This window comes from Rhinolophus sinicus, chromosome 16, assembly GCF_057876585.1.
Source record: "Rhinolophus sinicus isolate RSI-liver-muscle chromosome 16, RSI-T2T, whole genome shotgun sequence".
Classification (NCBI taxonomy): Eukaryota; Metazoa; Chordata; class Mammalia; order Chiroptera; family Rhinolophidae; genus Rhinolophus; species Rhinolophus sinicus.
In genome coordinates this window covers 134,732,174-134,759,738 of record NC_142516.1, presented here as the reverse complement: position 1 = coordinate 134,759,738, position 27,565 = coordinate 134,732,174, and the positions used below count along the sequence as shown (strand labels likewise).

The following is a 27,565-nucleotide window of genomic DNA, read 5'->3' as shown; positions in this document are numbered from 1 at the left end:
ACACACACACACACACACACACACACACACACACACTCCCTCAAAGTGGCCTAGGCAAGTACTAGAGCCACCCAGCCCTCAGACTCCAGGAAAACCATTACTCTTTGGGCCTGAGAAACATCAACCCACTGGGGTGGGAAGAATCTAGTAAAAGAGAGGAGTCTGCTCCTCTCCCCTCCCCCTGGGTGGGTGTAGGAGGGTGTCTCATCCCAGGCAAGGAGATGAGACTAAGTTGATGCTATAATAATGAGTCACTCAGGTTAACTCAACAAACCCCTACAGGCATTTGGAAAATATTAATGTTGTTCATAAATTGAATCAGAGTCTAAGAGGTAATAATTGAAAGTTATTGGTTCAAAATCAAGAGGTGAATATGGGCCTCCTATCTGGTCTGCTTGGCCAGCTGCCTTCCAGGGGAGCCCCAGGGAGGACCTGGAAGGTCTGTTTCAGCTGTCTGTGACTTCAGCTTCCCTGACTGGCCTCAGGACAGAGTAGGACAGTAAACAGTAAATAATAATTAGAGTAAGTGGCCTGGACAAAGCCATGCTGTAGAACACACAGAGCTTAGAGAACAGAGATTTGCTCGGGCTTTCTCTTGTCTCTTTCTCAGCCAGACCTGATGTCTCTTTTATTTATTGCTTCCTCAGAGTTCCTGGGCTCTCTATCCTTCTGCAGTCTCATTGTTGTCTATAGCAGAATGCTCATAAGAGCAGGCTTGGCTCCAGATTGCTCAGTTCAAATCCTGCCTCTAACACTTACATGCAATGTGACCTTGGGCAAGTGTTTTTACCTTTCTGTGCCTCTGTTTTCCACTCATAAAATACGGACAATTAGAGCATCTACTTTCTAATGTTGCTATGAGGATTAAGTGAGTTAACACTTACAAAATGCTTAGAACAGTGACTCGCACATAGTAAGCACCCACCAAAATAACTTTTTTTTAAAATTGGGGAATATGGGGGAAGAGTGTGTTTTTCCAGGGCCCATCAGCTCCAAGTCATCCTTCAATCTAGTTGTGGAGGGCGCAGCTCAGCTCCAAGTCCAGTCGCCGTTCTCAATCTTTAGTTGCAGGGGCCGCAGCCCACCATCCCATGTGGCAATTGAACCGGCAACCTTGTTGTTGAGAGCTCGTGCTCTAACCAACTGAGCAACCAGCTGCCCCCAAAATAACTTTCATTCTTTCTTTTGGTTCCTATTCTTTCTTGTCAAAATGGGCATCAAAAGACGCATAGAATCTGTAGGTACAGAGGGGGGCCTTCCAGACCGAGCAGGAGGCGTATCTTGGTGATGGGAGGGGGTTGAGGAGGGTACTAAAGTATTCCCTGACCTCATCAAGTTTACCTCTCACAACTAGCTACCACAAGGTCCATCGTGCCTGCACATGCCTCTGCTCCAGTGTTACCTCTTCAAAGGCCTCATGTATCTAACACTTCACCCCACATCACTGTCCATCTCCTTTCCCTGTTCAATTTGTATGGCACTTACTAGTACTTCCCATAGGGTAGATATTTTATTGCCCATCTAGCCACTTCCCCTGTCTCCTATTAGAATACAGATTCCACGAAAGTAGGAGTTTTGTCTGTTTGTCCAGTGCTGGATGCTAAACAGTGTCTGGCACCGAAGAGGCGCACAAATATATTTTAAACGAACGAATGATTCAAACAACCATCATCTCACTTTCCTCTTTGTGTAACATCCTTGTGAGGGATGGAAACGGCCTTCAACCTCATGATAGGGGACATTTAGAACTTTAAAAGCTGCACTATCATTAAGAATAAATCATTCTTTTGCATAATCACTTAATTCCCTAGAGGAGGCATATTTATTTTGTTGCCTAACATATATATTATTAATTTGCAAGCAGTTGTTTTTGGATCCACGCATTCTGTTGGAAGCATGTGTGCCCTTTGAAGATCTTCTATAACCAAACACCTGGAATACAGGTGGCTCCAAATAAGCTTTGGTCATGTTGACATTGATCCCCATGACTTCCTAAAAACTGGCGGTTCTTAAAGTTTGGGTCAAACCTCACTGCTCCATAAAAGATTCCTCCTCTGATCTCAACCCCTCATTTGAACTCTTGGCACTTTTTGTTGGAACCGCTCATTTCGTTTTAATCATACATGGCCATGGGGCATCTCTTGAGTTATTGTCTCAGTGAGTCGTTGTTCTTTTTTATTTTCTGTATGGCTGTATCTTTCACCTCTACAAGTTTGCCATCTTCCCAAGGCTTGGAACCATAGAATATACTTACTTATGTCTGCTGTTGGGTGATAAACTGCACATGACAACTCAACAAGTTCATATCTGAATGAAAGAGGGAATGAATAAGGAGAAGCTGACCTGGTTATACCATCAAGTCTTATATTGATAATGTATCTCCGTTGCCTTCAGCCTCGCATCACTTGAGGGATAAAGGTTGATGTGGATATTGGCAATGATTTTCCTTTGGAATTGTTGATTATCATCTTTGTATCTTATTTCAGAAATCCTGGAAATGTCTCTGTCTGGAGGCCAATCACCGTCTTGGTCATTACAGATACAGTAGTACAATAATAGTATTTTTAGTGATACTTGGTACACTGCCCATTTCTCTCATTCGTTCTCTAATACTTAACCTTCATTTATTTAGGAGCTCAGGTTGGGGTGCTGAGAAGGGTCATGTTGAAAAACAGCTTATGGAAGTGGACTACACGGTTAATGTTAGAGTAGAAATAAGGTGTTCACTTCATAAAGTCATAAAATTTTAGAGATGGAAAGCACATCGATACATCTGTCACATTTTATTTCTTTTAAAAAATAGGAAGCCAAGATTTCAAAAAGGGAACATCTAGATGTGCGTCATCGCTGTGCAGATTAGAAATGTCCAAATGAGTAACATACCTGGGGATTCACCCAGTGTAGGGGGCAGTTTCTGCAGATAAGCAGGACGGAGAGAAGTGTGGAGGTGGCTGATGAATTATAGCTTATTTCCTCACCTTTTTTATTTAAATAATTATCAAAGGGTGATAGAAATACTGCATGAAAAGATATCTGAAAGAGAAGCCCGCCAGAATTCACAAGAGGATTAAATAGAAAGATAATGGTCTCTATTCAAATATTAAGGATATAATGAGCCTTGTGTGAAATACGTGTGGCACCTGCTCTTGTTGCCTTGGTAGTAAAGAGAAAATAAGGTTGGGGAACAGGAGGCGGATGCCAAGGTATTCTTCAGTGGTAGCTGCTAAGTACCCTGTTGAAAGGAGTTTAAGAGGATCTCAAAAGAAAGAGCTTGTCATCCTGCTGTCAAGTTGTGAGGAATGACAAAATTCTGGAGATGGTAGGTAGGCCAGGTAGTAACTTAATTGAGTTTAATTGTTTGGGCTCCAGAGAGAAAAAAGAAACCTCTTCAGTCAGCGTTTGGCCAGCTGGGTCTGCCTCCGACCATTAGGGCCCGAATGAAGGGGAAAGAAGCTGGTACCAGAGCACAGGGTCCCTAAAGACTCCACGATCTCATTATCTCTCCTTGAGGCTGAGCATCCAGGACCACGCTGGAAGTCTTAGCACCTGCTTCCTGGAGCCGCTTTCACCTGGTTCAGAAGCAGGTATTATTGAAGTTACTGCTATAATCCTAGAGAACTCAACGGGAGTAGACTGGGATTAAAATCAACCTTATTGTTTCAAGACTCCATTTCCCCAACCCTGTGGGAAGGGACGGTCTCAGTTCAGTCGCCTCTCATTAACTACTTGAGGGCTTGGGTTCGTAGCAATAGCGGCCTAACATTTCTGCACTGAACGTGCCTCCGGTCAGTGGCTGAGGTCTTTTCTGACTAGAGAGAGTGGCCAGATTAATAAAGAGGACTTAGAGGCACTCAGATTTCTAAGACTGACCAATTCTTCCCAGAGAATATTGAATTTCACTTTTCTCACTTACCCTAAACATACCTGAGGTGCCTGTGATCAAGCAAAAGCCAGAGCACTGCCTTCACTCTGCTACGTACACCACCCCAAGCATCATAGTACTCTTCTTGGGTGACTTTTGGTGAATTACTTAATGTTTCATGCCTTGGTTGTCTTTTGTCAAGTGGGGATAATAATAGTAGCTACCTCATAGGGTGGTGGTAAAGATTAAATGTGTTAAGACATTTAAAATTCTTAGAAAAGTACCTGCCTGGCGTGTAAAGTTTAACTGTTATTTTCAAATCCTTTCTCCTTTCTGCTCTTTCATTTGTATCTCATTGTCACTACAGTGAGTCATTATGGGCCAGAGGGCACTGGAGGGGTCACACCGCACGATATTCCCAAGCCCCTATTCCTAGTAGATGTCCCAAGGCCATCTCCCCTAAGCTGGGAAAACCTCTCTCCAGAGGCTGGACAAACTTTGGGGAACACAGGCCCCTCTGAATTCTTCAGGCAGGTCAGGCTGGCGATGGGTCCCCCATCCTGCCTCTGTCTCTTCAGGGAGAATTGTTCAAGCAAAGGAGAGGTGAGCAGATCTACTGGCCAGCTATGCAAGGCTGTCTGAACTGACTCTTGGGAATCCTTCAGAAACTCTGGAATCATGGGGTTCACTGCCAATATCAAGCCCATTTGGCAATTTGAAAACCAAAAAGTTTTCCATATTAACATGTCCCAGTGAGAAGTGAGTTTGATTTTGCAGTTTCTCCAACGTATATTACTCTTCTTCCCGTACCAGCAGGCTGCAGAGGCAGGTTTCCATAACGTAGGGAAGCACGGGATGTAGTTTAGTAAATGGGACCATTCTGGCAGTGCGTCTCATACATGTTCTCCAAAATGTGCGTAATCTCCACCCTGCATCTGGGCTCCCCAGTCAGCTGCTAGGCAATATGTTCTGAAGTGTTAGTTCTGAATGTAGCCAGCACCTCACACAGTGGGGAAAACGAAGCATGGCGAGGCAACATGGGCCAGTACACTTGCTGATGGGGGATGCTGTTAGAATTATATGTACGCACCTCATGACATCGCAACATCTTCTTACCCTCAGCAGAGAGAGATGAACTGTTGAAGAACTGCCTGCCTCATTGCCTTGGGAGTTGGGCCTGGACTGGCAATTTAGTGCTAATGGAGATTGCGGAGGAAAGGCCGGAGGTGTGGATTGGGTGCAGGATCCATTCCTGCAGCATAGCTCAGGGCTCTGGGATGGGCAGCGCCTGTAACTTTCCTACCTAAGGAAAAGACAGTGTTTCCAAGGCTGTTCCCACAGGGGCCATAACAGCTTGTGGGGAAATGAACAATTTGGTCAACCCCAAACATGTCATTGTTTTTTTCACTGATGTGACTCATTTGGAAATTTGAATTAATTGGGTTCCTTTGGATTCCAATTCAGCTAACATTTTTTGAGACTCTGGTGTGTGGTCAGTATTATGCTAACACTCACATATGTTGTTGTGACCCAGCCTCACTGAAGCTCCCGTTTGGTTGGGGGACATAATCTTATTCAACTCAGGTGAGTGCTTCCTCTGTGCTGGGCATGGGGATTCTGAAACGAATGACTATGAGAAGATGCCTCATTTCGTACTTCCCTGCGTGGGTAGTCCTGGGTGGTCCCAGAACTGCTTAGCCGAAGCATTTGCTTGTTCTCAAGGCATTTAGTTCTTTAGGAATCAGATCTGGTTCTATTTCTGATCCAAAAAGAGAAATGGATACTGAAGCTGAAATTTGTTATTGTACATAAAACATTCTGTTCTTTTCATCTGGTTATTTGATGAGAAACAGTGATGTTTGGATGCCTATTAGCTTCTCACTACTGGGAAAATAATCCTGTCCCCTGTTGACTTGCCACTTGAATCCTGTCCCCACCCTTCTCTCCAGCACAGGGAAAGGATTTCTGGGGTGCTGGGCACAGAGACCACTGGGACCTCAGGCTTTGCTTAGCTTCTCCCGTTGGCAAAGTCTTGACTGTGGGCTCTGCAGTGCTGAGGTAGGGATAGCAGGAAAAGGTGTGTCCAGAGCATACGATATGGAGAAGAGAGGGAGATGACAGACATATAAAAAAAGCATGTTAATTGTTTTACACGGGGAAGGGGGATATTAAAAAAAAATAAAAAAAATCTCAATACTGAAAAATAAGTCCAGAGGGCAAAATCCTTTTCTAACTCAAGGGCATGTGAGAAGTCACATTCCACTGAGGTCATGTCAAGGTGGGCCTGCAACTAAAGAGATCCCTTTGGAACGACAGTCAATATCTGTTCCCAGGAATAAGGAGAAACCCTATGTGTGTATACAGAGCATCATGCAGGGTGTCATGCGGGGTCTCTGGTCCCGCTCCCCACAAAAGAACGCAGGACCTGGTGAGGCCAAAAAGGAACACCCACGGAGCCATAGATAGGGGAGTCATACCACTATAGTCTCGCTGGCAGCTGGGCTGGAGACACAGGAAGAAGGAGCCACACGATCCGCAATCCACACTCCACCACCTGCTAGCGTAGCCACGGCAGTTATAGCAGTGGCTAATGGCTAACTGGTAACAGCTGATGGCCAACTAGTCACAGCTGATGACCATCTACTACCTGAGCCAGCACCTTTCTATGCGAGGCTGAGAGCCTGGAAACTACTCTCTGGGGCTCTGTCCCCACACAGAGAAAATCCTAGGTTCAGCTTCACTCTCTCCCACCTCTCCCGCAGTGTTGGCCCTCTCTGGAATCCATGTAACACCTTTCTCATGGATTTAAAAATAGACTCCAGGCTGGCCAACCCTCTTAAAAGGAACATAATAGAGATCAGTGCCAGCACTGTGGGACCTGATACCCTGCTCTGATCATCTCCCTAAATAGACTTGCTGTTGGGATCCCTTGCTCTGGTGAGGAAGGGCACCCTAATTGGCCACTGGAAACTCACTACACAAAGTTAGCAAAACAGCCAAGACTCTCTTTTCTCCTCTGCCTTTCTTCTCTCACTACTAAAAAGGTTAAGGAGGAATTACAAGGTCTGAAAGGAGTCAGACTGGATTGCTTAATCCACTCAACATAATGGCTGTAGTGTGCATTCTGTAAACTTCCTTCCTAAGTAACTGGGGAGATGGCTTGCGCAGGAGGGTACAGCGGTGTCCATATGAGGAATAACATTTTCCCAGCAATGATGCTCTTGATGGTTTACAAACGCCCAGGGTACTTGATGGCTGGCTCCCAGTGGAGATAACCTAACCTGCCTTTCTCCGTAAAGGGTGGAGTTCCTGGTACCCACCCTTATCAGCCGGGCCCAGAGACTGTAGGAGCTGGGGCAACTCCCTGTGTGGGTGAGGGGTAGGACAGATAGAAGAATGGTGGAGAGCAAAGCTGTACTTGTCAGCAGGCCACGATGCAGCCAATGGCAGGAATGCTGCAAGAGGAGCTGTCAGTCATGGGGCAGGGGTGGGGGGTGGGGGGGTGGGGGAGCAGGACATCAGCTGTATACATTACTGGAGAACTGTTTCCTCACTGCAGAGAAAATGGAAATTGAAAATGGTTCTTTATAGGCCCAAGAGGTCTAGTTGCTATAGCAGAGTGTTGGAGATTCATGGGGTCCTGTTCTCTGATGTGGATGTTTGATCTTGGATAAGTAGTGACTAGGCCTTAATTTTCCAGGATAGAAACAAGATCAGTAGCACCCCATACCTGGGGTGTGGGGGGGAGTTAACCTTTGGCAAATGCTTTGGCTGAGAAGAAGGAAGGGAAGGAGGGAAAAAGAGTGTCCAACTATCATTTATTGAGTACCTACTATGTGCCCAAAGTGGTGCTAAGGCATTTTCACATTATTCTTACAACAACTGGAGAGGTGGGCCAAGTTATCTGCATTCTAGTGATGAGGAAACGAAGGCTCAGTAAAGTTGTTTCCCTTATCAAAGTTACTCAGCTCAACTGTAGTGGGTGGGCCTAGTAACTTCAATTATTTTAAGGTTTCCCAGAAAAGCTCTTGTTATTAAGTCAGTTCCAAGTCTGAGTAGATTGCAGAGCATGGTTAAAGCAGGACGAGGAGAAGGAGGGACACATCTGTCCTCCAGTTAACTGCAGGGGAGAGGAATGGTCATTGCCCAGGGCGGGAGGTACCAGGAAGCCCTTCACTGGAATCCTGGGTCTGCCCTGAATTTCCGCTCTGATGTTCCTTTAGAGGGGAGCCCTTGGGTCCAGGCTAGCCGCCACAGGAAGCTTCCTGTTCCTGGTTCTCTAAAGCATTCTTGGGAGGCAGTCAGCTGAGAATCCCACACCCCTGGGATTGTTTGCTTCAGGCTTTTGAGCAGAAAGAAGTCTTCTCCCAGTTCTTGGAAGAGCTAAAGATTCACGGGAGAGTTTGTGGCAGGGGGCCCATAGCGGTTCCAGGCTCCCATTCTACCCAGGGATTTTATGTGTTGCACAGTGAATTTCTTCTCTTTTTATTTCCTGCACTGTCTCCTCCTGACGTAGCTTAAAGTGGCCTAGAGGACTGAACTCCACAGCGAAAGCCTCCAGCACTTCATTATGCTTCTCTGCGGAGGGAACTGCGGAGGTAGTTGGTAAAATATTTAGCAAGATTGGAAAAAACCTGCGGACGCTGTGAATCTGTAGGATAGAACAAGTGGTCTGGTGTCCTCACTGAGAACCCCTAGTTTTTTCTTTAGCCCATCAATCCCTTTTTGTTCCTTTGCTTTAGTTTCGGTGATTCTCACTGGCAGATCTCTTGGGCACACTAAATACCTGCAATAAAAAATGCAGCCTTGAAGTATGAAAAAAACCAGGAAACAGGCAAGGAGTAGGATGAATATTTGTTGTTGACGGGTGTGATAGTGATAGAAGGTGGAGGAATGATAGTCAATTAATGGGGAAAAAATAATGGCTTATCTTTCCGAATCCCTAGAACCCAAAGAGACCCCTACAAGTCATTTTGTTTATCCTGTGCTTTTATACGCTGTATCAAATGGTGAGTTATCTTTCTCTGCTATCCTGAAGGATCCTCAGCAAAGATTCGGCCTTTCTGAATAATCTAAATCTTCTCTACGTCAATTTAAACCCATGATTTACAGTTTCCTTATGACTACTAGAAATAGTGCTTATGTCGTCTTTAGACATTTGTCCATAAGCAATTACTTGGCGCAACTGCCCAGCCCTATGCTAAGCACATAGGGAGCTAGTGGGGGCAGCAAGGGGAAGCGGCTGGGTACACAGAACATGTGAATCAAGCTGTCTCTGCCTGTGAGCAGCTTATAATTGAATCATGGTGACCAGGCTACCACACCTGGGAGAGGGCACCTTATAGTTAGTCCCATTCTGGGGTTCCAGGCTCTAGTCCTGGTAGAGTTTACATCTTGAGGGTCATGTCCTTTAGCTTCCTCATCTTCAGTGTCTGCCATCTCAGTTCCTTTAACCTCAAACCTTACTGAGCAACATGTCTGTAGTCATTTCTTTTCTTCCCCTCTTGGGCCTTGCTTAACTCTTCACATATCTAAGTTGTAAAGCCTCAACCCTAATGAGGTCATGGCTAGCATCAAGAGTTCTTGGCAGTCCTGAGTACTCAAGTCCTCTGATAATACCTTAGCATCTTTCCCATTACTTTCACAGTGCTATGGATTGTATTCAGCTTCTGGTCCACTATGACTATCTCTACTTTTTCCTTTGTGATTGTCTATAACCTATAGCACTGTATAGTATAAAGAGTACTGGGCTTAGGAGTTATAAGATCTGGGTACCAAAGTTGGACTGGGATTTTTTTTGTTTTGTATTTAACTTTGAACATTTCACTTTACTTGCAAGATCTCAGTTTATCTCACCTTTAAAATAGATATTCTCAAAACTCAATAATAGAAAAACAAACAACCCAATTTAAAAAAGGGCAAGAGATTTCAATGGATACATCAGCAAAGAAAACAAATACCTATGTGGATGGCAAGTAAGCCCCTGAGAAGATGTTTAACATCATTAGTTATCAGGAAAATACAAATTAAATTATAATACAAATTACTGACATACTAGTACACAAGTATTAGGATGTCTTAATTAAGACTGACCATACCAGGTGCTGGCACGCACGTGGACCAACTGGCAGGAGGGAGGGATCACTAAGGGACAAGAGGAAACTTTTGGAGTTTCATTATCTTGATTGTAGTGATAGTTTTATGGGGGGCATACATAATATCAAAACTTACCAAACTACATTTTAGATATGTGGTTTATGGTATGTCAACTATACTTCAATATTCAATATAGCTGTTAAAAAATACTCTTTCAGTTTATTGTGCAAGTCAATTGTATCAGTGTTTTGAAAGTATTGTACATATTATTCATCTTCCATTTGACTAGGGCTTTTTCTCTCTCTAAATATTAATGTTGGAACAGTGCTTTAGAATCCCTTGCGATGTCCCACTGGGCTATGATCAGGGCTGTTCCAGTAACCATAATTTATTAATGGAAGCTTTCGGTGAAGAGGATTAAGCAGATCTGAGAAGCAGTTTTAAGAGGCACAGGGCAAGAGACCTGTAGCATGACTTGTACTTTTAAAAAGTGTGCGTGGGGAGAGAAGGGGCTGCAGTGACTACCCCATCCAGACACCCTGCCCTTTGGTACAGCAGAGTGGGGGTTTTTCAGCCACCTTTCAGAAGTTGCCTGTCCTGAAATTCATCCTCTGACAATGTTGAGGTTCTTGGCCTGGAGAATTCTGATGCTGTCTTCAAATACAAGTTTTTTTTTTTTGGTTTTTTTGTTTTTGTTTTTGTTTTGTTTTTTTTTCACCCACATAGGGAGGAGTTATTTGCATTATATGCTTCAGATCACTCTTTTTTGGCAACATCCTGATCTTTTCTCTTGATCTTTATTTATCCTACTAGTTTGGGACTTTCCCATAATTGTCAAATGGGCTTGAAGAACACCTTATTTTGGAAAACACTCTCAGAGTGTTTTCTACCTTTCAGGAACATCCTCCACATTATCTCTTCTGGCTCTGAGCACATTTTTGTGAGGAATCCTGGCAGTGCTGTTCACAGAAGGGCTTTGGGTCAGTAGGACCCTCCATTGATCGGTGGTGACCTTGGTCCTGACTCTTAACCTCTCCAAGCTCAGTTTCTCCATCCACACAACTTTATTACCATTGGCTACCTTACGGGGTGGCTGTGAGGGTTATATGAGGTAATGCAATATGTCCATCACCTAAGGTGATCAATGTGTTAATAATTCCTCACCAGCATACAGCTCTACTCTACTCCTGAGTCAGGGTAGGAGGGGTGGAAAAAGAGCATTTGGTATTGTGTCTGGACAGCTATTTGAAGAGAGCATGAAACCGGGCTCATAATATAGAACATCTATGATTTGAACAAGCAATATTGTCAGGGGCCCAGGTATCTGGCATTGCTTTTGCTGACCATTTTTCATGACTATGTTGAGCCTGCTCTTAACAATCCCTGCTGTCACTCCAAAGACATGGCCAGCCCCAACATGCTTTGACATCTGCCCCTGAAATGACCTCATGAAAAGGTGAGGATGGTCCCAGAGCAGATAACTGGGAGCGTACTCCAGCCTTGCGTGACATTTCATTAACAGCAGCAGACCTGAGGGATGAGGGAGGCCGTAGTAACAGATCTGCGTCCTGCCTCTCAGCTTCATTTCGCGTCTCTGCTCTCGGGCAGAATCTGGAATAGACTGATTAGCTGGGATCTCAGGACAGGATGTAAAAGCTCAAAACATGCAAATTGGTTATGGGGCATAAATAGACTTTGCTGAGCTCACCCTGGCCGTCTTTACAGGCTCCGAAGCCCATTCACTAGGGCAGCCGGATGACAGGAGGAAGGGCGGGAGTGCCGTGCAGCTTGGAGCTCCTCACCTCCATTGGACGTGTGTGCCTCCCTTCTGCAGAGGCAGGACGCCAGCTCTCCGCCCGGGCCCGCACCTGCAGCTCGGGCCGCACCCCACCCGCACCCTCCATGCTCCCCCCTCCGCTGGGCTTGAAAGCAGGTGCTTTCCCTCCTGAGATCTCTTCGCATTAACTTTCCTATCTGACATAATGGAGAGAAAATGAAGAGATCCCATTAGCGGCTGGCTGGCTGGCTGGCCGGCTGGAGGGCGGGCGGGCGCAGAGTCCGCGCCGGAGCCTGAGCCCAGCGCAGGGAGCCTGTATTTTTAGCCAGATGCCGCGTAACTTGCTGGCGCTCCCCGCGCCGCCGAGCAGATAACGGGGGAGGGGGAGCAGGGAGCCGGGCTCGGATTGCAGCGCGGGCGCCGGACGATGGCAGCGAGACAGGGCAGGTCCGGTCCAGACCCTGCGGTGAGTGACGACTGGCCCGCGGTCGCTCGGCCAGGGAGCTCCGCGCGCGGGGGGCCGCTGTGCGGGGTTCGGGGCACCGGGCCCCTCGCTGCGGGCTTCGCAGGCGCCAACTTTCGGGAGGGTGCGGGGACGCGCGCCGGGCGGCCACGGCTTCCAGCAAGATCCAGAGGAAAATTCCTTTAGCCCGGAGGCTGCCTTGGCTGACGGGCTGGTTCCGGGAGGCGGCCCGGGTGAGCGGCGCACGCGGGAGTGCGGAGCCGTCGCTCAGGTTCCCAGAGGGGACCCGGGGCGCGCGGGGCCCTAGTCGAGGCCGCGTCCCCCTCACCCCGGGAAGAGAGTCCCGCCTAGCGGATTTTGGTGTGGGGACGCCCAGCTGCCCTTCACCAGGACCCAGCCGGACCAGCGGGGATGCCACGGCCTTGGCCGTTGGCCGGAGAAGGGACCGCCTCGCTCATGGCATGCCTGACCCCTAAACCTTAGCAACACGATGGCCCCGAGGGCCAGAGGTAGCAGGCAATGAATGGGGGCGAGAGGAAGGCAGACCTGTTGTGTGCTCGGGAGCCTGGTGCTTTCCCTGTGCCTTGGCCCTGTCACAGACCCCAGCAAGCTGGGTGTTAGCCCCATTATGGCAATGGGGAAATTGAGGTTTGGGAACTTGTGAGAGGCACAGCATCAAGTGGCAGAGCAGGAATTTACACAAGGTCTTCCCAGCAAAAGGGTCCACTCTGGCTTTTCACACATCACGGCATCACCCAGCCTCTGAGGCAGGATTCAGGAAGAGCGCAAGCACGGACAGGGTTTTTCCCAAGGCCTGGCAGTCGTGTTGGGAGATGATAATGGAATCCAGGACTCCTGCTTACACATCTCTTTTCCCTAATGACACCTTTGATTTGTTCATTTTATCTTTGCCAATGGTATTCTGATTGGAGCACCTGGAGGAGACAGTTCATAAAGCTTTAAAAGCAGAACTTTCTGGAAAGAAAAAGGAAAGAAACCTGCTATAAACACACTGTGACCCAGGGTTCACATCTGTTTCTCTGTAGTCGATGGGATAAAGGCAGCGGCCACACAGGTGTGCGAGCTGGCTGAAACTGTCCTTTCTGTGAGGCCTGATGTGGCCTGCGAGAAATACGAGGCGCTGAATTTGAAGGAACTCTCAGATGTAGAGGGCAACCCCAACAGCCACGCAGACAGCTCCACATCCAGAACGCTGCCTGCTGTACTCCTCTGGATGTGCTGCAGTACCCGCAGGAAAGGATCTGGAATCTCTTCCTGGGAGTTCTGACGAGGACTTTGTTAAAGGAACTGCATTTTGCCCAAACAGGACCCTTTGGGAAAGAGACTGTCTTATCACTGTTTATAGAAATTAATAAATAGCTCAGTTTCCACTCATCTTTTGAGATAAGAATGTTGCAGTAAAAGACCTTGAAAAAGTAAGTCATGATTTGTCCTGGGAGAACTTAGGCCATCTCAAGTCCCAGAGAAGATGTGAAGAGAGAGGCCCTAGGGTTCTCTTACCCCGCCTAAAACTAAAATTCTCCTGGCCTCTGTTTTTGAAGCCTTCACGGCTCATGTGTTACAAGCATGCTGACATTTAGCAGCTTCCGGCCTTTCCCTCCCAGGACACTGGAGCCCCCTCAGCTGCTTATATATTGCTATATTCGTATCACCCCACTCAGGAAGTGCAAGTTTAATAATAGTCTGGGTGTCTCAGGTAACCAAGGGTTCACCTCCTTTTTCCTGAGCAGCCCTGATGACAACTTGAGTCCCAGAAGGAATTCCATTCCCTTCCTTTCCCCTCCGCTTACTTCCTTCTGGAGTGAGGGCTGAAGTGGGCACAGCCTCTCAGTGCAGGTGGAAGCCTTCCTCCAGCTGAAGCTGAATTTGCGAAGAATCTTATGGGCACTAGAAAATGATTGGCCTGTGAGGCAGTACAGCACCAGGGTTAAGAGAAAGACCCCGGAGGCAGGCTACCTAGATTCAAATCCTGGCCAAGCCACATATTAGTTGTGTGACTTTGGACAAGTCACTTAATTTCTCTATGATTAATTTACCTCATCTGTGCAAAGGAGACAATAAAAGTACCTGCCTCATGAGATTATTGGAGAGAATTAATTTAAGTAAAGTGCTTAAAACTCAGTCAGAGCTTTATAAAAGCAAACTTATTTTGTTATGAAAGGAAGTTCTGGGATTAACCAGCAGGGATGTGGGCCGGGGACACAACAAAATGTGTACACCCCCTCTTCCCCTCAATGCAGGCGCGAGCAGTTTTCTCACAGGTAAAATTAAAGTACAGCCCAAGATGAGGAAGGGGCAAAGACACAAGTGGGCAGCCTTGGTGAGGTGCTCAGAGAGGGTGGCAGCTCCTCAGTGATGATTCAGGGTTTAGGGTCATTGTGGACTGATTTTCTGCCACCATTATCTATAATTCACCTGTAACATACCCTGAGGATCCTGCTTATGTGCCGATTACTCTATGCCTAGAGAAGACCAAAAAGAAAGTGAAAAAGTCTTAGCCACTGAACTTTAACTATCTGGTGACCTCAGCCAGTCACTTTATTTTACCATCAATTTTGTCACCAGCAAAAGGAAGGACTGGGACAGGATGATTCCTTTTTAGAGGCCTGACTTGGCTTTAACACAGGGCTCAGGGGTCAGAGCTGGGATCTGCTGGGGACCCTTTTTCTGCCATGGATTAGCTGTTTGATGGGGAAAGGTATGTGGTCCCTCCCAGTCCGTGCAGTCTGTGTGGACACCCTCAGATTTGAAATTGCTGAGAATGCACCTCAGGGTCAAGGGCAATAAAAAAGGCAGAAGCTTTAGACAGGGAGTTCCCGGCTGATTCCCTGAATGTTAATTAAGTGCAGAATTTGGGCAAGTTTTTAACCTCTCCTGATATCAGTTTCATGACCCCTAAAATGGGGATAATAATTATACTACCTCACTGCTTGTTATGATGATTAAAAGGTATCATGTTGGCAATACATATGCCCAATGACTAGTAATAGTATCATAATTCCATTATTATACAAACTGCAGAAACTATTTAACACTCTTCAGCCTAGTCTACACTGGGATACCTTACTCTCTATTTATCTGTGTGTCTGTCTGTCAGAAATACTCTGCTTCACTTTCTACATTCAGGACTTTTAACAGTCAAACAGTATCAGTTGATATTGCATCTGTTTTTACCCACCATTCTCAGGTTTTCATCCTAAGTTCTATTATTGTGCTGCAGAAGGTAGTTTAGGTAGAGGGGATAGCTGGAGGTATGTCTCTCTAACACTCTTATTCTTAGGGAAAAATATAGTGTTCTTCCTAATAGTTGGATATAGGAAAATACTCTGTCTATATAATAGTTGACAGTCTTTCTGAATCAGCAGGCACAGACACACATTCCTCTGAGGGACAAAACCTTGCGTCTGATTTCTCTGAGAATACAGCTCATGGGGAACCAACGGATTGACCCTCATTTCTGAAATATTTCCTCCACCACAGATGTCTTGCCAAGGAACCTGGGAATATTAGGTGCCCTGTGTTTTAGGCCAAGGGAGGTCTTGGCCTAGCAGACACTTCATGCTTTGAAGGATTCAAAAGCAGTAGAAAATTTGGTCCCTAACCCAAGAAGCAAATATTTGGCTGGGGAGACAAGACTTGCATAAATCAAATAACTTGAGAAAGATGTATGTAAAATACATTTTATTTTTTGAAGATTTTTATTAAAATATAGCTAACATACAATATTATATTAGTTTCAGGTGTACACAATAGTTATTCAACATTTATATACCTAAAGAAGTGATCACCGTAAGTCAGCAACCATCTGACATTATGCTATGACAATAGTATTGACTATATACTCTATGCTGTACATTACATCCCTGTGACTTATTTGTTTTATACCTGGAAATTTGAACCTTTTATTCCCCTTCATTTCCCCCCCCCTTTTCAATTTTTCAATTACAGTTAACATTCAGTATTATTTTATATTAATTTCAGGTGTACAGCACAGTGGTTAGACATTTGCATAATTTAAGAAGTGGTCCCCCTGACTAGTCTAGTACCCACCTGGCGCTATACATAATTATTACCATGTTATTGCCTGTATTCCCTATGCTGTACTTTACATCCCCATGACTACTTTGTAACTACCAATTTGTACTTCTTAATGCCTTTTTCACTCTGTCTCCCAACACCCCTTCCATCCACCACCCCAAAAAATCTAGTACCCATCTGACACCATGGATAGTTATAATATTTTTTACTGTATTGCTTATGCTATACCCTACATCCACATAACTACTTTGTAACAACCAATCTGTACTTCTTAATCCCTTCCCCTTTTCACCCATTCCCACCCCCCCTCCTATCAGGCAACCATCAAAATGTTCTCTGTGTCTATGAGTTTGTTCTGTTTGGTTTGTTTGTTTATTTTGCTCCTTACATTTCTCATATAAGTGAAATCACATTGCATCTGTCTTTCACTGTCTGATATAATACTTCACTCAGCACAATACCCTTCAGGTCCACCCATGCCGCTGCTAATGGCAAGAACCTATTTCCTTCCATGGCCAAGCAATATTCCATTATATGGAATATTGAGTACAACCTACTCTTTGTCCATTCATCCATTGACAGACACCCAGGCTGCCTCCTCATCATGGCCACTAAACAATGCTGTAATGAACATATGGATGCATATGTCCCCTCAAAGTAGCATTTTGAGTTTTTTCGGATAATTACCCAGAAGTGGGATTACTGGGTCCTTCTTTGTATCTTGTTATAGACTTTGTTTTAAAGTCTGGCATAAGTATTGTTACCACAGCTTTTTTGTTTTTGTTTTTTTCATTTCCATTTTCATGAAATATCTTTTTCCCATCCCTTTACTTTGAGTCTTTGTGTGTCTTTTGATCTCAAGTGAGTCTCTTGTAGGCAGCATATGTAAGGGTCTGGTTTTCTTATCCATTCAGCCACCCTATCTTATGACTGGAATATTTAATCCATTTACATTTAAAGTAATTGTTGATAGATGTATAGTTATTGCTATTTTACTATTTTTTTTTTTTTGTTTTTTGTCTGAAAGAAGTCCCTCTAACATTCCTTGTAATATTGGTTTGGTGGTGATGAACTCCTTTAGCTTTTTCTGGGAAGCTCTTTATCTGTCCTTCATTTTTATTTTATTTATTTATTTAAAAGATTTTATTGGGGAAGGGGAACAGGACTTTATTGGGGAACAGTATGTACTTCCAGGACTTTTCCAAGTCAAGTTGTTGTCCTTTCAGTCTTAGTTGTGGAGGGCGCAGCTCAGCTCCAGGTCCAGTTGCCATTGTCAGTTGTTATTTGCAGGGGGCGCAGCCCACCATCCCTTGTGGGAGTAGAACCGGCAACCTTGTGGTTGAGAGCCCGCACTACAACCAACTGAGCCATCCGGGAGCTCAGCAGAAGGTGCCTTGTTGAATCTTAGTTGTGAAGGGCGGACCCCACCATCCCTTGCGGGAGTCGAGGAGTCGAACCAGCAACCTTGTGGTTGAGAGGACTCCCTCCAACCAACTGAGCAACCTGGCCACCTGGGAGCTGAGCGGCAGCTCATTGACTTCATTCTAGTTGCAGAGGGTGCAGCTCACTGACCCCATGTGGGAACTGAACCGGCAGCCCCATTGCCCAGAGCTCGCGCTCTAACCAACTGAGCCACCCATCCGCCCTGTCCTTCAATTTTAAATGATAGCTTTGCTGGGTAGAGTAATCTTGGTTGTAGGTCCTTGCTTTTCATCACTTTGAATATTTCCTGCCACTCCCTTCTTGCCTGCAAAGTTTCTGTTGAGAAACCAGCTGACAGTCTTATGGCAGCTCCCTTGTAGTAACTAATTGTTTTTCTCTTGCTGCTTTTAAGATTCTCTCTTTGTCTTTAACCTTTGGCATTTTAATTATGATGTGTCTTGGTGTGGACCTCTTTGGGTTTATCTTGTTTGGGACTCTGCACTTCCTGGGCTTATATATCTATTTCCTTCACCAACTTAGGGAAGTTTTCAGTCATCATTTCTTCAAATAGGTTTTCAATTGCTTGCTCTCTCTTCTCCTTCTGGTACCTCTATGATGAAAATGTTGGTACACTTGATGTTGTCCCAGAGACCCCTTAAACTTTCCTCAGTTTTTGGATTCTGTTTTCTTTTTGCTGTTCTGATTGGGTGTTTTCTGCTACCTTGTCTTCTGAATCTCTGATTTGATCCTCTGCTTCATCTAAGCTACTGTAGATTCCCTCTAATGTAGTCTTCATTCAGTTATTGTAGTCTTTATTTCTGACTGGTTCTTTTTTATGTTTTCTATCTCCATTTTTATGTTTCCTATCTCTTTGTTGAAGATCTTCCTGAGACCATTGAGCATCCTTATAACCGATGTTTGGAACTCTGCATTAGTAGATTGCTTGTCTCCATTTCATCTGTTCTCTCTCTGGAGCTTTGTTCTGTTCTTTTATTTGGGACATGTTTCTTTGTCTCCCCATTTTGGCTGCCTCCCTGTGTGTGTTTCTATGTAGGACTGCTATGCCTCCTGGTCTTACTAGAGTGGCCTAGGTGGGTTGTGGGACCCAGTGGTGCAGTCTCTCTGGTCACCAGAGCCGGGTGTGCCAGGTGTGTCTCTTGTGTGTGCCTTCCTGTTGTAGTTGAGACTTGATTGCGGTTTGCACATCAGTGGGAGGGATTGACCTTCAAGATGCTTGTCTGTGAGGACTGGCTGTGACTACAGTGAAGGGGCTGTTGTGCAGGGGCTGACCCTACAGAGCAGAGTTTGCTCTATCAGGGCTCTGGTGCCTGCCCAGTCTGCCCTTTGGGTGTGTCATATTTGGAGGTGGCTGGGTGATGGTCTGGCCCAGTGTGAAGCTGGCCACTGGGACTGCGAGGCCTAGGGCCTCCTGGGAGGGGCCCTGCTGCAGGCCAAGTTCAGCCTCAGTCTATGATCTGCCTGGGGCCACTTGGCATGAGCCACAAAGCAATCTAGAGATGGTTGCCATCTGCACTCTGCTTAGAGGTGCCTTGAGAGGCCAAGCCACCAAGGCTGACTGTTGCTAGTGCTGGGCTTATGGCTGCTTAGCCAGAGGTATGAGACATGCTGAAGCCAGGTCTTCTTGTTTGAGTTTTGTGACCCTTTGAGAGATTTTAGGAAACTCTGCAGCCTGAACAAAGGCAGGTCGTTTATACGGAAAAGCCACTGGAAGCAGCTTTGGTGTGCCTGAAGGGTGGCGCATGGTCTCAGGGAATCACCAGGGTGGGGCCAGTTTGATGGAGACTCAGAGAAAGGGTGTCTGCCTGCGTCTGCACTCAGGGAGGGGGAGGGTTAAGCAAAGAAACAATGGCTTCCATGAGTTCTCCATCAGGGAGAAAGCTGCCCCTTCTTAATGAAGTTAGACAACTCAGTTCCTCTACGTCTGTCTGGTGCCTTTCAAGCTGCTGCTCCAGAGCTTGAGCTGAGAGCGAATGAGTCTGTCAGTGAGTAAATCCATGCGCCTTTAAGATGAGTGCCTGGGAGTGCAGCTGACCTCTGTCTCACTCAGCCACAATCTCTGCTGGTTTTCACAGCCAGAAGTTATGGGACTTCTCTTGCTGGCATTGAAGCCCTGGGCTGAGGAGGGGCTGGGATCCCTTGCTCCACAGGGGGCAACCTCCATAGCCGAGATATCTCTTTTGATTTTTAATGGCCACACTCAGGTGTGGGACCAACCCGTTCCAGGTCTCTGCCCCTCTTACCAGTCTTGAAGTGGCTTTCTGTATGTCCATAGTTGTAGGGCTTCGGTTCAGCTAGACTTCAGGCGAATCTCAATAATAGTTGTTCTGTGGTTTAGTTGTAATTGATGTGGTCCTGAGAGGAGGTGAGCACAGCATTTACTTACTCTGCCACAGATTAAGGCTCAGACATAGCTTTTTAGGACCACCATTCAGCCCACTATAACATATTCTCTAAAGAGGTAGCATGAAGGAAGGAGACAGGAGGAAAAAACATGATGTATGGATGGGACTTCTGGAAGAATGGCATCACACGCATCACCTATGGCCTGTCATGTGACTCTTACCTGTCAGACTCAACCTGAGTGAGCACCATACTCAGCACTTGTGCTGATATAATAATGATAATATTAGGTTGGTGCAAAAGCAATTACAGTTTAAAAGGTTAAAAACAATTGCAGAAACCGCAATTACTTTTTCACCAACCTAATAATATATATTATTTCCTTTCAGCTTCACAGCAATGAGAAAGGCCTTACCCTCCCTGGCTTTTAGATAAGGAAACAGGTATAAAGGTGCCTAAGAATGTAGGGCTCTCAGCTACACACAGGAGAGCTGCTCTAAGCCACCTCACCCCTCTGTAATCGTGTGCTCTCCCACTATACTTGTCTGTATTCGTTGACTTTATTTTATTGTCCTTAGCTCTCACTCTTTCTGACTGTCATTTATCCTTAATACAAACAAATGTTCCTGGCAGCAGCGTCTTGATATGTTGGTGTAGGTGGCTGAGCAACACCTAGGGAACAGAAGTGCTTTACTCTCATTCAAGATGAGGGGCACCTGCCAGCTCACGTTAAGCTGGCAACAAAGAAAGAAGGTTAAGTTAACTGATTTCAGAGCCAAACCGCCTGCATTGTAGTCCCCGGCTGTGCCTTTTACCTGTGGTGTGACCCTGCACAAGTGATTTTAGCTCTCTGTGCCTCAGTTCCCTCATTTATAAAATGGAGACCACAATAGTACTTACCTTAGGTGTTGTTCTTTTTAATGAGAATTAGATACATATCTGTGTGTGTATAAATCTATATTATATGTAAAGTGCTGATAATGGTTCTTAGCGCACAGTAAGTGCTATGTGCTGTTTACTTAAAAAACAAAACCACAAAATAGCACCAAAGAGCACGTTTGGTTCCTGTAGTGCCTGCATCCATGACTCATGGGGGCCAGGGGCTATGTGATTGATGTAGGCTCTTTAGTAAAGATGTAGAGCCCTTGGAAACATCAAAGCAGTAAGACACCAGGCTTTAGAATGGGGTCCCTCTCAAAAGCTGGTTGGTCCCTTCTGGGTCTTAGCCAAAAATGCTTGCTCATAAAAATACCAAAAGGAAGGGAGGCTGGGCTTGAGGGCAGCCTCACATTACAGACCCCAGAGGGATCCTGCCAGGGGTTCTAGGGCCCGTACCACACCTGGGTACCATGGTGGGCACCAGGGTGCTGTAATCGGAGGGTGCAAGGCTGCCGCCATGACCTTGCCCATTTTTCACAGCCCTGGGCTTGAATGGGATCGTGAGGTTGTTACCACACAGAACACACTGACAGCCTGCTGTTTCTCCTCACAGGCCGATGCTGCTACCAGCTTTCTCAGGGCAGCAAGATCAGGTAACTTGGACAAAGCTTTGGATCACCTGAGGAATGGGGTAGACATTAATACCTGTAACCAGGTAAGTGGGATGGGGACAGGGATGTGGTCTCTGAAGAGTGGCTCTTGCCTGGTGCTACTCCCTGAGATTTTTAATCTGCTTCTATTAACCTTTTCCCAGTGGCCTCAAAAATCCCCCAGGGCTCCCACCAGCTGAAGGCCCTAACCTTGGTGCTCATATCCCTGCTCCAGTCCAAGGCCCCACAGAGAAGGGTTGGTGCTTGAACAGTGTGGGCTGAGCCCAGCTCCACCCCTGGGGCCTCTTCCCTTAGAAGTCGCTGTTGGTCCCTGCTGTGGTCTTAGAATATGTGGCCTTTGAAAGTGGGCACAGGAGAAGAGCCTTTGAAGGAGGTTGTGTCAGTGGTGACATTAAATCTCCTTTGTCCGTCAGCAGCCTTTGAGGGTTCTCTGCGGGCTGAGAAGGAAATAGAGGTGAGGGCTGGCTCACAGGGTATTGACAAAGGCAAGTCTGGCTCAGGTTGGAAAACAGTGTGGCTTCAAAGGCCTCTCTGGAGGTTTCTAGTGCTAAGTGACAGGACCTTGGTTTCAGGAGGGGATGGTAAAGAAACTGAATGTATGCAGGATTGATTGGAGGGCAGTCAGACCAAAGCTCCAGGAACTGACTGAATAAAGAGGAAATCACTCCCCTAGAAAGAAAACAGGGGTGTGTCTTGGGCTTGTGGCTTGGATGACTTTTGTTTGTTTGTTTTGCCAGCCAATTAAGTTGTTCATGTGCACATAACTAATTCAGTTTCTAATTTAGAATAAATTTACCAATTGTGACTTTTTTTGTTTTTACCATTTTAACCATTTAAGAAATCTTTTACATTGTGGTGAAATATACATAACATAAAATTTACTATCTTAACCATTTTTAAGTGTACAGTTCCGTGGCATTAAGTGCATTCATATTGTGGTACAGCCATCAGCATTATCCATCCACAGAACTTTTTTCATCATGCAAAACTGAAACTCTGTACCCCTTATGCAATATCTCCCCATTCCTGCTTCCCCCAGCCTCTGGCAACCATTCTTTCTATCTCTGTGAATCTGACTACTCTAGGTGCCTCATATAAATGGAAGCAGAAAGTACTTGTCTTTTGTGACTGGCTCATTTCACCTTATAATGTCCTCCAAGTTCATCCATGTTGCCGTGGGCTGGATGACTTTTACAAGCCAGCAGGGGCAAATGCCCAGAATGAAGGTTAACTTTTCCACTGGTTATGTGCTTCTGTCCTTCTGCCCCCTCCACCCTGCTTAAAATGTAAAATACCATGTTCTCTCTCTCCCAGGGCCAAGACCCCATTTGGATTCAGTTGGTCTTCTGTGGTGTAAATTCACAGCTAAAAGATCAGAGAGGACAGAGCGGGTAGTGACTGATAGGAAACAGAAGTAGTGGGTGTGTGACATGAAGCAGACGCCCATGGCAGTGACCTTCAGAGGGGAGATGAAGCATGTAGACTGGACTTGAGGTCCCAATCTGGATGAGGAGAAGCAAGCCCTCCTCCTCTTCTTTCGTCCCTCATCCAAATATGCCAACAGGGGCCTAAGGACATTTGTGGTAATTCTCATCAGACATGCAGAGGTAAAACTGATAGCAGATTAAAACTCTGAACCCATTTCTTTCAATGGGAAGAGGCAGTAGGAACAAAGTATGGGCAAAGGGTGGATCAGAGTTGCTCAGGAGAGGGGTCCCAGGGACCGGTTGAACACTGCACCCCGGAAACAGCTGTAGGAGCTACAGTTGTATTGTTCCCAGGCCCCCCAGGTGAGGGGATTGTTATCTCTCCCCACTGGGGATTCATTCTTGGCAGAGACAGGCCAGTTCTGAGGCTTCCTTTGTTCCAACTGGGCTGCAGGAATCCAGATGCACGTTTCTCTGCACTGCAGTGCCCTGTTGGGGAACACCACGCCTCCAGAGGCCTTCCAAGGGTTAAGATGCCAGCTCTCAAAGGAATCCATTTAGCAGAAATGGGGACAACTGAGCATTCATAAGCCTTGAGCCAAGGCTCATTTTCGGTGTGAAATTGGAAGATTTTGATGACACCCGGGGAATGGCTTTGTCCTGATTGGTCTCCTATTGGTGAGGCCCTGGGTGTAACTGGCTTGTACCGCTTCTGTCTCTCCTCAGAGCACCTCCTGGGTTCATCTGAGGCTTAGAGAGCAGCAGGCACCCAGGTGTTATTTGCACTTTATTGACACCATTTCCAATTGATGGATCCATCGGCTCAGCGCCAGTGACAGGTCACATTTAACCCTGCTAGAGACTGAGGGGAGGCTCCGACTTCAGAGTGCAGACTGGTCTTGGCTAAGACAGGCCTCTGATTTTCAAAGAGAAAAATTCTTCTAGCAGGGAAATGAGTGGCAGGGGAGTAAAAGGAAGGATTCGCCATCATGCAAAGCCCCTCCCTGCTGGTTTAGTCCTGGTTCCCCAGATCTTGGGCCCTGTTGGTCTTTGTCCTACGTTCTGTGACTGCCTCAGTGCAGGGGCTGCAGATGGGCTACCCCTAGGGTGCCAGCCTTGCTGAGCCTCATTCTGGTTTTATGGGGTATTATGGCTTTTGCTCTTGAGTGGAGAGTATGGTTAATGGGGGAAGGACTATAGTAGCTGAACTTACGCCCTCATTAAACACATTAGTGTACCCATCGGGACAATGCTGCTGCTTGATAACGTGCACAGAGCTAGCGCCAGAGCTTTCTTCTCTTTCAAAGATGCGTTTGTTGTTTTGGGAAGATAAAAACAGGCTCTTGTCCTGGGGTCAGGGCTTGAGAATGTGCTTTGGCTTGAATCTTTTGAGCTGGTGGACCGTGATAGCAGTAATACAGCAAATGCTGATCTTTATATAAGTAACACACTTTCAAATAGTATGTTGTGTGGAAAGAGTATGTGCTGCTTGCCATAATAGGAAGTAATTACTATAAGTAGTGTGAAAAGAGGAACTCTTGGCTTACATAAGAGACAGATGAATATTCAGGGCAGTTTCCTTGCTGCATAGATTATGTCTACTCATTTTTATCATCATCAGCATCATCATCGTCATCATTATATTTATAGAAAAGAACAAATCTACCCATAAGGACATACATATACACATGCGTGCACCATAGTTTTACATGAATATATGATTCTTTCATTTATTCAAACGTTGGTCGTGCTTTGCATGCATTGTCTTTAGCCAATGTCTTCCTGTACATCTCTACATGTATACGGAGTACTGGACTTTAGGGATTTGATAGTTAAAAAAAAAAGTCCTGGTCCTCGTCCTCTCTGAACTGTAGTCCCCCGGTAATGAGAGCTATTTTAATCAAATAATCACACAAATAGATATGCAAACCAAACATAGACACTGTGAAGGAAAGGCAGAGGATTTTATGAGAACATATATAAGAAAGACTTGACCTAGGTGGAGGTCAGAGAAGGCTACTGTGAGGAAGAGATAATCGAGCTAACGGATGACTAGGAGTGAGTGAGGTGAAGGAAGGGAAAAACATTGTAGTCATGGGGAGCAGCCTGTGCAAAGTCCCTGAGGCAGGGAAAAGCATGGGAAGTTTAAGGAAGGTCAGAGTGGCTGCAGTGCAGAAAGCAAGAGGGACTGGACCACATGAGGCTGGAGAAATAGTCACAACAGTCTCCATCTGGGACGTATGTCCCAGGACCCTGAGCAGTGTGTGCATGCACATTTATGCCTATTATGTGCATCACAGTGTGTTTGCCTGCTGTCCCCAGACGTTAACCCTGTCGTTGCTGATTGAGGGGAAGGATCTGGGGAGGGGACAGAGTGGCCAGAGCAGTAGCAGTGGGGGGTATTTAAGAGCTTGAAGCAATGGCTATTGACCAAGAGGAATGGAGGTATTTTAGCATTTAACAACCTATATAGCTGTATCAGTGTGTCCTGGTAGAATAGAGTAACACTACTTATAGAAGTAGTGTTAAGGATTCTGATCTTTATCTTAAGAGCAGAGGAAAGAAAACCATAGGTTCAAGCATAGGAGTGACATGATCAGAGGTGTGCTTTAAAGGATCATACTTGCTACTGTGTAGAAGACAGATGGAAGGGCCCAGAGGTGAATATGGGGAAGTCAGTTAGGAGACTGTTGTATTAGTCTGGGTGAGAAATATCGGTAGCTTGGGTAAAGGTCGTGGGTGTGGAGATGGAACAAAATTAACGCCTCTGTGATGAATAGGATGTGGGAGTGATACAGGAGAGTTAGCATGTCCTTAGGTAGACAGGGAGGTCCCTGGTGGAATAAACAAAGACAGCCATATCCTAAAACTTCAGGTTTTGAAATCACTCCTTTGCTCCAGGACATAATGTAACAAGCCCTTGAGGTTAATCATAAAATTCATTTTGGCCTGACAAATGGAGCTGATCTGATAGATAAAAAGTGGGTAACTTTGCTACTTCCTTTACATGGGCAAGCAGAACAAACCTGGAAGACAAATTTCATTAGAAGGCGCCAGTTCCCTTCTTCAAACAAGTTCCCTTCTCCAAACAGCTCCCCTTCCCCAAGCAGGCAAGGGAAGGTATAAAAGTAAGAGCTTTTGCCTCAGTCATGGGGCACCCCCCATTCGGGACCCCCTCCCACTTGGGAGCTGCAACCTCTTCTCCTGCCTCTAATAAATTATCCTCTTTTTAAAACTTTTTGCCTCTCCCTGGTCTGTGTTTCCATTCTTTGGCTTCACGAGACACGTTCCTGGCCCGCACTCAGAAACTGCCGGCAGATCCAACATCACCTACGTCAGGAGGGCAGGAAAGAGGACTGTACACATGACCCTCAGAGGTCTGCCTTATGCAGGAGGTGGAGACAACATTCATTGAGACAGGAGACCCTGGGAGAGAACTGTGTGTGGAAACAGGGTGAGGAGACAAGAACAGGGCTGTGTGCAGAGCCTCTTAAAGAGTCTTAGAGGAATCTAAGTGAAGAGATATAATAAGCAATTAAACATTTGAGCCTGGAATGTAGATAAGAGATCCAGCCCAAAGATAGATATTTGGAAGTCATTCAACATTCGAGGAAGTCAAATGCTGGAGTTGGCTGATAAAAACTGGGCCAAGAGGCATGTTGAATCTAATCCCACCAGTGTTTTTGTGGGGTTATTCTCCACGTATTTATTAAATACCCACTTTGTGCCAGGTACTATTCCAGGCATTGAGTGAGACAGACAAAATAAATCAAGTCTGTGCTCTTGTGGCATTTACATGCTAGTAAAGAAGACAGACGATAACCAAGAAAAAGAATGAATACGTAACGTCAGCTAATGAGAAGTATCATGGAGGAGAAAGGTATTTTAGATGGGGTAGTTAATGAAGGCCTCTCTAAGGAGATGACTTTTGAGAGACCGAAGAGAAGTAAATGAGACAATGTGGTTTCTGCGGGAAGAGCGTTCCTGGAAGAGGGGGAAACATATGCAAAGGCCCTGGGGGCAGGAGTAAGCTTTGTTTGTTTGGGGAACAGCAAGAACAACAGTGTGGCTGCTGTGGAATGATCAAAGGGGGAGGTGGGAGAATAGAATGGAGGTGGGAGAATTTTCTAGGGCCAAATCTTAAAGGGCTTGTGGGCCATGTTGAAGACTTGAATTTTACTCCAAGAGAGGTGAGAAGCCATTGGAAGGTATTACACAAGAGATACTCAGTCTGATGTAGGTGTTTTAAATGATCACCCTGGCTGCTATGTGGAGAATAGACTCGGGACACGGACAGAAGCAGGGAGACTGGTCAGGAGACTAAGACAGTGGACTTGGTAGATCCCTGCTGTGACTCTAAATAAGCGGGGACAGTGGATTGCCTCTTTGGGCTTGCGGTGTTGTTGCCCTGGTTATGGTGGTCTCAGCACACATTACACGAAGGCATGTAGAGGCCAGGGGCTCTTTACTCATCCTGGAACCATGTCATTCTTGCTACCACAGGACCCACATGGCAATGGGATGATTTGTTTGAGTCTCAGCTCAAAA

The 27,565-nt window shown here is 45.9% G+C and overlaps 1 protein-coding gene across 18 annotated transcripts in view; it reads left to right on the top strand.

Annotated features, from left to right (window-relative positions):
• The window catches only part of ANK1 (ankyrin 1), a 198,342-nt gene that overhangs the window by 86,218 nt on the left and 84,559 nt on the right, over positions 1–27,565 (top strand). For 14 of the 18 annotated variants that reach the window (XM_019742091.3, XM_019742084.3, XM_019742081.3 and 11 more), the window contains exon 2: positions 21,533–21,634. The exons of 1 other annotated variant lie outside the window; for it this stretch is intronic. In XM_019742091.3, the coding sequence (XP_019597650.1) occupies positions 21,533–21,634 (102 nt within the window). Of the gene's footprint in view, positions 1–12,038; positions 12,202–21,532; positions 21,635–27,565 lie in introns of those variants that run through there. 3 more of the 18 variants (XM_088793585.1, XM_019742087.3, XM_019742083.3) reach the window with 2 other exon arrangements.